Source organism: Macaca mulatta, chromosome 20 (assembly GCF_049350105.2).
Source record: "Macaca mulatta isolate MMU2019108-1 chromosome 20, T2T-MMU8v2.0, whole genome shotgun sequence".
Taxonomy (NCBI): domain Eukaryota; kingdom Metazoa; phylum Chordata; class Mammalia; order Primates; family Cercopithecidae; genus Macaca; species Macaca mulatta.
In genome coordinates, this window is record NC_133425.1 from 24561549 (window position 1) to 24576113 (window position 14565).

Here is a 14565-nt window from a genome sequence, read left to right on the forward strand (position 1 = left end):
GGGCAAATAAAACAAGAGTCTGCTGGTTTTAAAGCTTTTTTTTTTTTTTTTTTTTGAGACAGGGTCTCACTCTGTTGCCCAGGCTGGATTGCAGTGGCAGGATCTCAGCTCACTGCAACCTCTGCTTCTCGGGTTCAAGCGATTCTCGTGCCTCAGCCCCCCGAGTAGCTGGGATTACAGGTGTGCACCACAATGCCTGGCTAATTTTTGCATTTTTAGTAGAAACAGGATTTCACCATGTTGCCCGGACTGGCCTCAAATCCCTAGCATCAAATCTGCCTGCCTCAGCCTCCCAAAGTGCTGGGATTATAGCCATGAGCCACCATGCTGGGCCTTAAAGCTTTTTAAAACTTTGAAGAACCAGCTGGGTGCGGTGTCTCACACCTGTAATCCCAGCACTTTGGGAGGCCGAGGAGGGCTGATAGATTGAGGTCAGGAGTTCCAGATCAGCCGGGCCAATAGGGCGAAACCCTGTCTCTACTAAAAATACAAAAATTAGCCGGGCGTGGTAGTGCACACCTGTAATCCCAGCTACTCGGGAGGCTGAGGCAGGAGAATCGCTTGAACCTAGGAGGCAGAGGTTGCAGTGAGCTGAGATTGTGCCATTGCACTCCAGCCTGGCTGACAGAGCAAGAATCCATCTCAAAAAAAAAAAAAAAGCTTTGAAGAATCAACTTACACCTTCTATTGGATGGAAATGCAACCAGGGGCTGTGAATTTAAATACCACAAATACTTAACAAATGGATCCGAAAATAGCATTCACTACCCAAGTGATTTGAAAATAAAAGAGCGGAGAGAGTTGTTCCCCTGCTAAGAATCACATAATGGTTGCCTTTTTCCAAATTTATAAACCAAAAAATATTAAGTTAAAGGATAAACTCTTCAAGTGTTAGGTTTCCCCTAGGACTATCTCTACCCTTGGAATTCTCTATCACTTGTCAGTTATTAAGATCGCTCAAGGCCAGGCACAGTGGCTCACATCTGTAATCCCATCACTTTGGAAGGCCAAGATGGGAGGGTTGTTTGAGGCCAGGAGTTGGAGACCAGCCTGGGCAACATAGCAAGACTCTGCCTCTATGAAAAAACATTTTTAAAAACGATTGCTCACATGCTACATGCCCAGCAGAGTCCTCGCTGAACTCCCAGGCACATCTCAGAGACTCCTCTGCTTTGTGCCTGTGCCCACACTCCCTCCATCCAAGCACTCACTGCACCTGGTGAAGCAGAAACACTTCGGTGTATTTCCCCAAAGTACAGCTGGCCATGGTTTCAAATGGCCACTCCAGCTCAGGCATGCGAAAGTATCCAATGACCACGTGATATCCGAGCTGCTTGATTTACACATATTCACACTGACAGGTAACAGCTGATGGGTGCTTTTAATAATTTCTGTACATTTATTTAAGATTTATATTAATTTAAGCACCTGTTTACTCGGTCCATGATTTAAGATTTACACTCTTTAAGAAGTATACATTTGGCCCAACCATGTGGAAGAACACTGAGTTAACTACAGAAGAAATGCTAATGAAACATTAAAGAAGAGATCAAATTGACTACTAAACCAAAAGCTATCTCTGATAAGGAAGGCATCCAAAAAGAAGAGCTGTGGGAAAGGAGAGGAAGGGAGAAACATCTTAGGATAATCAAAGGGAAGTAGCCAATGCAAATAATCAATAAGCTGTAATTAACATAGAGGAAACACAGTCTCACAAGATGTATGGCTGAAATGAACTGAATATTGTTTGTTTTTGAGACGGAGTCTCATCTGTTGCCCAGACTGGAGTGCAGTGGTGCAATCTTGACTCACTGCAACCTCTGCCTCCAGGGTTCAAGCAATTCTCCTGCCTCAGCCTCCTGACTACCTGGGATTACAGGCATCTGCCACCATGCCCAGCTAATTTTCATATTTTTAGTAGAGATGGGGTTTTACCATATTGGTCAGGCTGGTCTCCAACTCCTGATCTCAGGTGATCCACCCACCTTGGCCTCCCCAAGTGCTGGGATTACAGGCATGAGCTACCGCACCCAACCTGAATACTGTTTTTATATCAAACATGCCTATTATTTTATTTGCTGTAAAGAATAGGCTCTACCTATTTAAAAGACAGTTTCTTATAGAAATCTTAGATGTTTTATAGAATCCGCTTTATCTTCTGAAACTTGTATTAAATCTGTACCTAGTCATTAACGTGCAAGGTTTCATCACTGTATCTGTTAAGGAACTTATCTAAGAACAAGAATGCTAACTTGTTTATATTACAGTACATAAATACATCAAAGAATGGCAATAAGATTTCATTAACCACACCTAAGATCTGCTAGAATAGATAAAATTGGTTACATTCAGATTATCTGTTTGTAGCTCTGGCTCCACATTCAAGTCCCCAGGGATCAATTATATTGTTAACTCCAGTCCCTGTCATTTGACAGGTTAAGAGATATTTGTTGAACTAAATTGGTAACTGAGCAATGAAACTGATGACTAAATGTTAATTCCTTCACAATTAAACAAATGACACATACAGAAAACTCATACAAAGCAATACAAATGTAAGAACACATTCATTTTGACCTTAGTGGAAAAAATTTAAATAAATAACAAATTTTTTAAAGACAATATCTAATGCAACTAAGGTGATGGTGAAATGTGATATTCATCATGTCATGCATAATGACACACATTATTGCGCAACATTGCTTGCTGCACTACAAACTAAATGATGGCATTATCATCTTAGTAGACAACTTGGCAATACTGTCATGATATAAATATTAATTTCCTATAAATGTAGTGAGTCTAACCTCTAGAGAATTCATCATGGAAAAAGTAACTTAGGCTGGGCATGGCGGCTCACACCTGTAATCCCAGCACTTTGGGAGGCCAAGACGGGCGGATCACAAGGTCAGGAGATCGAGACCATGCTGGCTAACAAGGCGAAACCCTGTCTCTATTAAAAATACAAAAAAAATCAGCCAGGCACAGTGGCGGGTGCCTGTAGTCCCAGCTACCCAGGAGGCTGAGGCAGGAGAATGGTGTGAACCCAGGAGGCAGAGGTTGCAGTGAGCCGAGATCATGCCACTGCACTCCAGACTGGGTGACAGAGAGGGACTCTGTCTCAAAAAAAAAAAAAAAAAAGATAATCAAAGGGCAGAATTTCCAGTCCCATCACCTGACTGAGATGATGGAGAAGAAAGAATGGGACTGACAGGTGACTAAGGAGGGTGTGAGGGCATTTAATGCCCTAGGGCAGGGGTCACACGCTTCTTATGAAGTGCCAGAGGATAAATACCATAGGCCTTGCAGGCCATATGGGTCACTATTGCAACTATTCAACCCTGCCACTGTAGTGAGTGGCTGTGTTCCAGTAAACTTTTTCACAAAGCAGGTGGTGGGCTGGATTTACCCTGCAGGCCAAAGTCTGGTGACTCATTCATGGACTAGAAGATAGAGGGAAATGAAGGCAATCTGAGGAAGAAGTTCACGGGTTCAATTTTAGCAGGCCATATCAGCCGAGATGTTCGAGAGAGATGGCAGCATCATTCTAGGAATAAAGAGACCCCAGGGCTGGAGGCATAAAACTGTCACCATGAGATGGCCGGGCACGGAGGCTCATGCCTGTAATCCCAGCACTTTGGGAGGCCGAGGCAGGCGAATCATGAGGTCAGGAGATCGAGACCATGGTGAAACCCCGTCTCTACTAAAAATATAAAAAATTAGCGCCTGTAGTCCCAGCTACTCGGGAGGCTGAGGCAGGAGAATGGCCTGAACCCGGGAGGTGGAGCTTGCAGTGAGCTGAGATCGCGCCACTGCACTCCAGCCTGGGCGACAGAGCAAGACTCCGTCTCAAAAAAAAAAAAAAAAGTCACCTCATGGTAACATGAGGTGACAGTTATGGGGCTAAGATCACCCAGGGGAATGGTCTGAGAAGAAAGGAGACCAAGGACATTTCCCTGTCCCAATGTAACAGTGGACACCCAATGTTACTTCAGATCACTATGGCCCTGGAAAGGAATGAACATTACAATCTAACCTCCTTTAACTCCTACTTTTTAAAAAGAGGGCTCCTATTTTTGAAGTGGGGCTTTCAGTCCCTTTTCCAAGATAACTAAGTTTAAAATTTCAAATTTATAGATGAAAATTTCCTAATGGCTAGAAAATAAGGCAGTTCTAAAGTAAAGTGCATATCAACTTCTTTAGATTTTCAGTATGAAATATTTCATGTGCAAAAAACATATAGCATGTATGTAAAGTGTAATGAATAATAATAAAGCAAATGTACCCATCCACATCTCAAGAAAGTAGTTCATTACGAACGCCACTGATAACTTATTTATTTAGAGACAGGGTCTCACTCCATCATCCAGGCTAGAGCACAGTGGCAGGAACAGTTGACTGCAGCCTCCACCTCCCAGGCTCAAGCAATCCTCCCACCTGAGCCTCCCAAGTAGCTGGGGAGTACACACACATGCTATCATGACTGGCTAAATTTTTTTGTGTGCGTAGAGACAGGTTCTTGCTATGTTGCTCAGGCTGGTCTCAAACTCCTGGTCTCAAATGATCCTCCCACCTCAGCCTCCCAAAATGCTGAGATTACAAGCACGGGTCACTGTGCCCGGCTCACTGACAACTTTTCATACCACAAGCATGAGTTTCTAAACTATAAATGAAAGCAGGCAGCCCACAGCCAGATAATGCTTGCAGATGTTTTCTTTGGCCAACAGTGGGTTTTTTTCTTTTCAGTTGCCAACATTTAAATATCAAGAAACTTCACATGAAAATCAGCATTCTGGAGCATCATTAAAAATGGAAGATGTGGCTTCACTACTGCCACATTCACCTTGGCAACAAGCGGCTAGAACTGAAGAGCAGCTCTCCCCTTTGAATGAACATGTACTCACCAGTTCACTGCAGTCCCCCCATTCCCTACCATCCTATACCCGCCTCCCACTTCACTTATTTATTTTACCCATCCTGGCACTTGGGTTTGTGACCCCTGCTTCTATGATTGTGGTTTCCAACCTTTGGGAATACGGGAAATATTATTTACAGTAAAAAAATTTAACAGACTCTCAACAGGTGCATAACTAAAAGTAAGACAAGTCCACAATCCCTATCACCATTTTGTAATCCAAAAAGTTCTAAAAAAACAAGTCTTTTTTTGTAACTTATTTGGCAACCAAAGTTGACCTGAACTGATATTAAACTATGTATAATCTTTATGCATATCCATTCAGTGGTAATATATGTATATATATTTTTCCATACTACTAATAATGTTTGATTATGGGGTTTCGCCCCAGACCCCACTGGAAGTATTATATGACAACAATATATGCGCATTATTACTTTTAGAAAAATCTGAAAAATTCTGAATTCTAACACTCATCTGGCCCAATGATTCCAGATAAGGGACTGTGGGCCTATTACACTTTTAATCCCTACCTTTAAGAAAATACAAACACAGGCCAGGCGTGGGGGCTCACGTCTGTAATCCCAACACTTCGGGAAGCCGAGGTGGGCGGATCATGAGGTCAGGAGATCCAGACCATTCTGGCTAACACGGTGAAACCTCGTCTCTACTAAAAATACAAAAAATTAGCCGGGCATGGTGGCAGGCGCCTGTGGTCCCAGCTACTCGGGAGGCTGAGGCAGGAGAATGGTGTGAACCCGGGAGGCGGAGGTTGCAGTGAGCTGAGATCGCGCCACTGCACTCCAGCCTGGGCGACAGAGTGAGACTCCGTCTCCAAAGCGACAGAGTGAGATTCCGTCTCCAAAAACAAACAAACAAACAAACACAGCAAACAGATGAGAGTTTAACATTTTTACACAGATTTGTACTTCACCAATAGTTACTACAGCATCTACCTACATGTGAGAAACTGAAATAGAACGATAAAGGTGAAACATCCTGTGCTCTGACAAAAATGCATGGTACATGTACTGTCTGCAGCACCCTAGACCATAATGTCAGACTTGGAAGGTTTTGCCTCGTCCACTCTGCTACAAAGGCAATTCCGTAACAGAGTAACATGCCACTTATACATATAAAAGATGATGCTAAATGAATACATCCTTTTATGGTTCAAATTTATAGATGAAAATTTCCTACTGGTTCAACATTTTTATGGTTTTAGGGTTCATTTTTTTTCCCCCAGTGAAGAATGGATTTTCACTCACCTACAAATACTTCTGGATTTCTTAGCATGTAAACTACATAACAAAGCCATGAAAGATGAGATTGAGAAGCTGCTGCAACAACAGAGGACCTCTTTCCACCATGCTCTATGCAGAGATTGACGGAATCCACTCAGATTGAAGCAAAGCACACATTACCTGTCCCTTCTCAGAAACATTGTTCAGAGTTCCCCTAGAAAAGGCAGAGTGGGCAGGTGCAGCGGCTCACGCCTGTAATCCCAGCACTTTGGGAGGCCGAGGTGGGTGGATCACCTGAGGTCAGGGATTTGAGACCAGCCTGGCCAACATGGCGAAACCCCATCTCTACTAAAAATACAAAAATTAGTCAGGCGTGGTGGCTCATGCCTGTAATCCCAGCTACTCCGGAGGCTGAGGCAGGAAAATCGCTTGAACCCACGAGGTGGAGGTTATAGTGAGTCGAGATGGCGCCACTGCACTCCAATCTGGGCGGCTGAGTGAGACTCCATCATAAAAAAGAAAAAAAAAAGTAAAAGGAAAGGCAGAGTGAAGATCAGCGGGAGGAAAAGGACATAGTGGAGTGGGTGAGGGATGCAGAATGTTATTACTGGCAACATAAGGATAAGGTTTGTGATCATCAAATACAGGAAGGGCTGACTCAGGGAAGAGAGATGAGATTCATTCAATTCGGCAGCAGGGGACTATTCTGGGATCAGCAGGTAGAGACACACTTTGACTCAGTGTGAGAATTCACATTGCTGGTAGTGGATCCAACGACCTAGAGAGTGATCCATTCTACATACCTCCTAGGAGCGGAGGACTCCTGGAGGTCAACAGATCTCTGTGATCAGAATTTATAGCTGCTGCAGAATCAGAAACCTGGGTTTGGGTCCACGGCTCTGTCTCTTGCGAGCTTGATGACCTCTTTGATCTCTGGCTTCCTCATCATTAAACCAGAAAAAAGTAACATCACCTCAGAGGGTTGCGATGAGAATGCAATAAAATAAATGTATGCAAAGCACCAAGCCCAGCAGCTTCATAAGCACAGAAGATGTTTAATAAATGTTAATAAACACTAGTCCTTCCCTGGGGAAGAGGCAGCCCAGTTCCTGTACTCAAAAGCACTTGGGATCCAGAGTCAGAGGCCCTGGACTGAAGCCATGCCTCAGACATTACCTAGTAGCTGTGCAAACTTAGAAAGTCAGGTTTCCTCCTCTTTTTTTTTTTCTTTTTTTTCTGAGACAGGGTCTTGCTCTGTCACCCAGACTGGAGTGCAGTGGTGTGATCTCAGCTCACTGCAGCCTCGACTTCCCAGGCTCAGTTGATCCTCTCACCTCAGCCTCCCAAGTAGCTGAGACAGGCACACACCACCACTCCTGGCTAGTTTTCTGTATTTTTTGTAGAGACCGGGTTTCACCATGTTGCTCAGGCTGGTCTGAAATTCCTGGGCTCAAGTGATCCTCCCATCTCGGGTTCTCAAAGTGTCAGGATTACAGGTGTGAGCCACCCCACCCCACCCGGCCAGGTTTCCATCTTTGTAAGAGAGAAGTGATCATTGTCAGGAGACCGAGATCCAAGCCAGTGCTGTTTAGCACAGCACTTTATACACTAAACCACCATAGCAATGTTGATGACTGTTACTATCAGACCCTTTCGAGATTTCAGTAAAGGCTGAGCTGTTTTTCAACAAATCCAAAGAAGTGAAAATGTAATATCAGGGTAAGGTACAGGGGAAAAAAAGAAAAAGAGGGACTGTCAATTTCTGAGTCCTTCTAGACGAGCAGTTGGGTGATCCACGGAAGAATTTTGTTCAGCTGCACATAGTGTCTTTGCAGTTGCATTTGGATTAAATGCCAGCTAGTTAAAATGCAGATTTCAGGAAAACTCCAAAGGTGGCCCACACTGGACCTACATTCCCACGCAGCCCCTTTGGTGGGACACAGTCCTCCAGGTCCCCTGTGGCCCTCACATGACCCAAGTCACTGATTCATTTCACTGGCCTTGCCCTCTAGGCATTTGGGTTTATAACCTTGGGTTATCAAAAAACAACTATCTGTGAAAGCATTCAGACCTCCAGGGGAAACTTCAGTCACCAAAGAAATAAATACCCAAGGAGACACTCCCTATCACAGCCTCCGTACTATGATCTCCTAGTTGTCTCTCAAATTCCTTTTCTCCTTGACACTTCTGTAACTTCAAGATCTTCATCTCAGTGTACTTCTTCCTCTACTCAAGACATCATCTCCCCCAAAACACCATCTGTGATTATCTGCATCTAAGGGTTTTCAAGAAACAAAACCTCTCTCTTTTTAGCAGGACTACAAAAGACACACCAAGACCTTTATCTCTTGCCTGATTACCACCCATTACCATCCACTCTCAGTCCATATGGTTTGGGTGCGCTGACTCCAGTCCATTTCTGGGGAAAGGCATGTGACCCAGAAGCATTCAGAGCCAATCCTGGGACTTGGGCCGCAGTGACTGGGAGATGAGTATTCTTTCCCTCTGAGACCTGGAAGATGTGGGAGTCTCCCAGACTCCCTAAAGAGTGGAACCGAGGCCGGGCGCGGTGGCTCATGCCTGTAATCCCAGCACTTTGGGAGGCCAAGCCTGGCCAACGTGGCAAGGCCCCGTCTCTACTGAACATACAAAAATCAGCTGGTCATGGTGGCACAGGCCTGTAGTCCCAGCTACTTCAGAGGCTGAGACGGGAGAACTGCTTGAACCTGGGAGGTGGATGTTGCAGTGAGCCACACCACTACACTCCAGCCTAGGTGACAGAGCCAGACTCCATCTCAAAAAAAAAAAAAAAAAAAAAAGAGTGGAACCCCCAGAAGAAGCCAAATCTGCAGCCACACTACTTTTGAGCCACTTACGAGCCAATCAATTCCTGTCTTTGCTATGAATTGGGTTTTCTTACAACCAAAAGAGACCTAATCAATACAAGAGATATTTGAAATAAGGGTGAAAAGGCAGGCAGAGAAAGGTGCTCAACTTTTCTCCTCTGGGAAGCTTTTGTTACCTTTTGTTACCTCCCTTAACCCAATGACTGCTGGGTTTTGCTCTGTGCATTAGCCATCCCTCTTAAGCACTTATCTCATGTATATAATTATTTTTTGCTTGCCTATCTCTTCCACATATCTCCTGCGCTCCCTCAGGGCAGAAACCATGCCTATTCACCTTCGATTCTTTAATACCTTGGATGACAGCACACAGTGTAGGCTCAACAAGTGTCTGCTGAATGCATGAATCAACAAAAGGCAGGTGGACGGAAAGAACCATCCTACTTCTCTGGGACACTCACACCATGAGACCACCACATAAGCCTTGCCCCTGTGAGTTTCAGGCCATCTTCTCAAATAGACTTATCCACCCACTGTAAACAAATTGCATCATGAGAACTCATTCCTTCCAGGCATTACTAATTCTCCACATGTCCCTCCCCTGGAACCTTACAGTGAAATTACTCAAAGGTCTCCCTTCTGAGGAGAATATCTCACAGCAAGACACCACCTACAATTCCACAAATTGATAAACCAAAACACAATGGGCATGATATTAACATATATAATGTCCTTCTCCACCTAGATCACAGTGGCAAAAACAAAAAACCCCTTTGCTTTCTAGCCTTCATCTTGACCTAAAAACACCCAGAATCCTGATTCTGGGGCCAACGAACCACCTCCTTCCATACAGTAACAATTCCAGGCACTCTCCTACCTCCGTTTATCTTCCTTAGTCCTTTCTGATTACTCAAGTAGAAAACACACACACACACACATATCTAGGAAATCAACAGCAAATAAGCGACAGGTTTCCCAGCAAAAACAGATGTTCTGACTTGGGGTGCATAATTGCCACACCCTTAATAGTTCTGTAATAGCTTCAGCTTCCACTGGCATCTAGCAATAAAGATTTTTAAAGACAGTCAAAGGTCAGGCCCAGAATTATAGCTCCAGCATTAATCACCATCTACTCTATCCACTTCACATTTTCCCATACTTGGGCCCACACCACCAGGGCGATCCAGTAAGAACTCAAATACCGGAATGAACAATGTCTACTGCACCCTGACTATGGGATAGGAACCACAGCAGACCCTGGGAATCAAAGGAGACACAGCAGGGACTCTCAAAGTGTTTAATCTGATGGAGAACACACACCAAAGGCAGTCACAGCACAGAAAAACAAGTGCTACAAAGGATTACCAGAACGTCCCGGAGAGGTATCCAATCTATGCTGAAGCATCATAGAATGCCTTTCAGAGGCAGAGAGACCTTTCCCAGAAGGCTGAAGAATGAGCACGAGGTACCTGGAGAAAAGGTGTGGTGGGAGAGGCTTCCAGGAGTTTCAAGTAGATGCTAGCATAAGAAAGCAAAACCTCCTGTGGAAACTGAAGGTAAGCAAGCATGGCCGGAATTTTAAAATGTGAAGGGGCCAGGCAAGGTGGCTCAGGCTTGTAGTCCCAGAACTTTGGGAAGCTGGGGCAGGCAGATCAGTCGAGGCCAGGAGTTGGAGACCACCCTAGGCAACATGGCAAAACCCCACTCTACAAAAAATACAAAAATTAGCGGCTGTGGTGGTGCCCACCTGTAGTTCCAACTACATGGGTGGCTGAGGTGGGAGGTTCGCTTGAGCCCAAGGAAGTCAAGGCTGCAATGAGCCAAGATCGCACCACTACATCCCAGCCTGAGTGACAAACGGGAGACCTTGTTTCAAAAAAAAAAAAAAAAAAAGTGTGAAGGGAGAGCCTCTAAGATGACCCAGGAGCCAAAGAGCCCCCAAATAGCTTGGTAGAATTAAATCTCAGAACTTTGTATAAAAAGAGTGAAAGTCCCTTACCTGTCACGAACAATGTAAAAACAGGCCACACTGACTATCTGACAAACGTTATCTTGGCACTTACTAAATACTAGTTCCACAATGCACCTTGCTCAGAACACTAACAAGGGTACGAAACTCAAAAGAAAGTATCATGTGCTTATAAATTGTTCCTTGAAACATCAGCAGCCATTACCACACGTGTTTACCTTCCTCTCAGCATTATTTCTTTAACTTTCCTGCAAATAACAGAAAAGTAGGTTTGTCTGGGTTTTACGGGCAGGGATCAACCCTGAAAATAAGAGTTAATTCTCACCACAATAACACCGTAGGGAATCGAAAAAATTAAACAAGGAAACTAAGCAAAAAGATGGAGGAAATGAAACAGTAAAAAGCAAATTTAGAAAACTCTAGAGGAAGTAAAAGTATTTTCATACACTCAGAAAAAAGAAGTGTCCCACGTGCTTCAGCCAAACCAAACTCCCCTTAACTGTTAAAAAACGAAAAACAAAAGAGCTGTAAAAAATTCATACTTTCATATCTCTTTGCTGAATAAACACTAAATCGGTACAGTACAGCCAGCTGCCCTGAAAGACCTTGAAATATTAGCCGCAGATAACACGGCACATGACAGTCACCTCCAGAAACTCTCAAAAACCACAAATCATTTCTTGTTCTGACAACCTGATCTACCAACTCTGCCATTTAATAATCAATAACGTTTCTTGTTAAGCACTTCAGCCGTAGCAAAGGAGACTTTTTAAATTGGCGCAAGGTGTCTCCATAATCCTTTTCTGCCAATTCCAAATTTCTAAATGTCAAGAACTGGCAGCAGCAGTCCAGTTCCTAGGAGCCCTGGTTTTGAGACAGCACCACCTCCGAATTCCCTCAAAGGGCGTTCTGAACTCACTGAGCAAATCCCACTGGCTTTCACGTCCCCCTAGCCATTTCTTGCCGCCATGCACTTAACAGGAGAAGGACTTGCAAACAGCGAGAGCACCGGGAAAGCCTGGGAATGCCGCCCCCCACAGCACAGCGCTCGACACAGCGTTAGGGACAGAAGTCACCGTTGTTGAGCCCAGGGCAGCGATCCGGGCTGGCTCGGCCCCCGGGAAGGGAGGAGAAGGACCGGGTCTACTCCCCGAGGGCGATGCTCCCGGGGCAGGGACAATGGGCAGGGGACCCCGCGGGGTGGCGGAGGAGGCGGCGGCCCGCCCCAGTAGGTCTCGGGGGCCTGGCTGCGCTGGGAGACAGGCGGGCCGCCCGGAGCGCGGCGCTCGGGCCTCAGCGCGGCGCAGCCCCCGGGCCCGTGCCCCGCTGGTCTCGGGCGGGGTTGCGGCCCAGCTCAGAGCCGCCGGACCGAGGAGGAGCCGTCCCGCCCCCCGCCCTCCGCCCTCCGCCCTCCGCCCTCCGCCCCCAGCCCCGGCGCGACCCCCGTGCGACCCGGCGCACTCGCCTGCCCACGGTCTGGTTCGCCAGCTGCTTCATGCGGTTGAACTGCTTCTTCATGGCGGCGGTGGCGGCGGCGGCCCGCGGGGCTCGGGCCGGGCAGGGCGGGGGACAGCCTGGCAGCTACTACATCGCTTCCCGGCCCAAGCGGCTGCGGCGGCGGCGGCTCCCCCAGCCGGCGGCCCCGCCCTCGCCACGTCACTTCCAGTGGCGCCGCCCGCCCGCCCTCTAAGTCTGGCCGACCCGAGCTGAGCCGAGTAGAGCCGAGTCGAGCGGAGCCGAGGCTAACAGTGCCCTACCTGACACCGGCAAAGAGCTAGAAGGCTCCGGGCGAGGAGACCACTGGGCTTCCTCCGCCTGGCCTCCCCTACCCCAACGTTGCACGACAACCCTCTCGTTTATTTCAACGTATGAAAATCTGTTTCTGGCAGGGCGCAGTGGTTCAACGTTGTAATCTCAGCACTTTGGGAGGCCGAGGCCGGCAGATCACTTGAGGTCGGGAGTTCGAGAGCAGCCTGGCCAACACGGTGAAACCCTGTCTCTACAAAAAATACAAATTTAGCTGGGTGTAGTGGTGGGCGCCTGTAATCCCAGCTCCTCGGGAGGCTGAAGCAGGAAAATCGCTTTTACCCGAAAGGTGGAGGTTGCAGTGAGCCGAGATGGCGCCACTGCACTCCAGTCTGGGCACCAGAGTGAGACGCTGTCTTGAAAAAAAAAAAAAAAATGAAGGCCAATGTGTGTTTTCCTTAACACACGTGCTAACACACTCATGTCTTCCTGGTTTGGTGGCCTTGGCTCCAGCTCAGCCCATTCCTTGGGGTGGATGGGCAGCAATGTGGCTTCTTTCATCAGCCACATCTCAAATGTGCTCCTGAATGTCATAGGAAAAGGCAAGAGTTCCCTAACTATGGGATAAAGGAGACTGATGCCAGTTTGGAATTCTTAATATCAGAGAATGAGGGACTTCAAGATCTTTGTAGTGTCCTAGGAGAGACCTAGGAAGCATCAGAGCTTCAGATACAGCAGCAAACGAAACGTTATCGACATCAATTACAACAGAAAGGTAGCAATGAGCCTTCCTAAAGCAGGAAAGCAAACACTGCTGGATCGGTTGGAGGACTGGCAGCCAGCCCTGGAGTCAGCACATTCAGGGAAGGCTGGAGGTTCCCATTCACACTGCATCCCCTCCATTCCATGTGGTACCCATCATGCTTCAGTGTTCCACGATAATTACATGGGTTTTTATGACATAATTTCATCATAACAAGAAATAAACAGATTGTCCAATGAAGTTCTAAAACTTGAGTCTCCAGTTGGCCACTGGAAGTGTATTGCTCAGACTTATAAAATAGAAGGAACAACTAGTTTTGATGAAAATGAAATCTACAAACTACAAACACCAAATATTAATACCATCAAGGAGCTCAAACAAAAAAGAAGTCAGGATACTGATGACCATCACCTTGAATTATCAGTATTACAGAATGTTCATCAACAGACATTGAGGGAAATAAATAGTAAGCATCAAGAAAATCTAAGCAATTAGGAAGAAAAGATTGAAGAACTGGAAAATTTGTCACAGCAAGGTGGCTCAGGAATTGGAGTACCTGATCTCTCTAAACTTCAAGAGAAGGAAAACACTATTCATGCAAGCTCTACAAATTGAAAAAGTAGAGTCTGCCAAAAAATTGAAGAATTTGAATATAGAGTAAAAGACAGAAATACAAAATTATCTTCTGGGGCCAGGTGCGGTGGCTCACACCTGTAATCCCACACTTTGGGAGGTCAAGATGGGAAGATCACTTGAGCTCAGGAATTTGAGACTAGCCTGGAATCCAAACCCAGCTGCATGAAACAGGACAAGACATTCAAAGACTCTGAGCTGTTTTTCAAGCAACAGAAGTTGAATGTCCCAAAATAGAAAACAGAAGTGAAATGCATAGTTTATTTAAATCTGAAACTGAAAGATTAGTGAAAGGAATGAAAGAGCAAGAATTGGAGATTAATCCTGAATCAAGGACCAGAGGTGGAAAGAATTGGAGAATAAATGTATAAGTAAAAATAATATGACTTTAACTAAACAGATGGATCAGCTGTCCATCAATGAGGTGGGTCAGGAAGATATGGAGCTGTAGG

The 14565-nt window shown here is 45.8% G+C and overlaps 1 protein-coding gene and 1 long non-coding RNA gene across 19 annotated transcripts in view; one reads left to right on the forward strand and one right to left on the reverse strand.

The window, feature by feature from the left end:
* ARHGAP17 (Rho GTPase activating protein 17) overlaps positions 1–12574 on the reverse strand; it is a 97396-nt gene extending 84822 nt beyond the window's left edge. For 13 of the 18 annotated variants that reach the window (XR_013411980.1, XR_013411981.1, XR_013411977.1 and 10 more), the window contains exon 1: positions 12437–12574. Coding sequence is in view for 7 of the 18 variants with exons in the window: in XM_028841050.2 (XP_028696883.1) it covers positions 12437–12489 (53 nt within the window). In the remaining 11 variants the exon portion in view is untranslated. Of the gene's footprint in view, positions 1–11890; positions 12377–12436 lie in introns of those variants that run through there. The other 5 variants (XR_013411979.1, XM_077986595.1, XM_077986588.1 and 2 more) reach the window with 2 other exon arrangements.
* On the forward strand, positions 36–7418 carry LOC144338136 (uncharacterized). The gene is made up of 2 exons (XR_013411982.1): positions 36–164; positions 6570–7418. It is a non-coding gene; the product is annotated as an uncharacterized LOC144338136 (long non-coding RNA).
* Positions 12575–14565: the final 1991 nt, after the last annotated feature.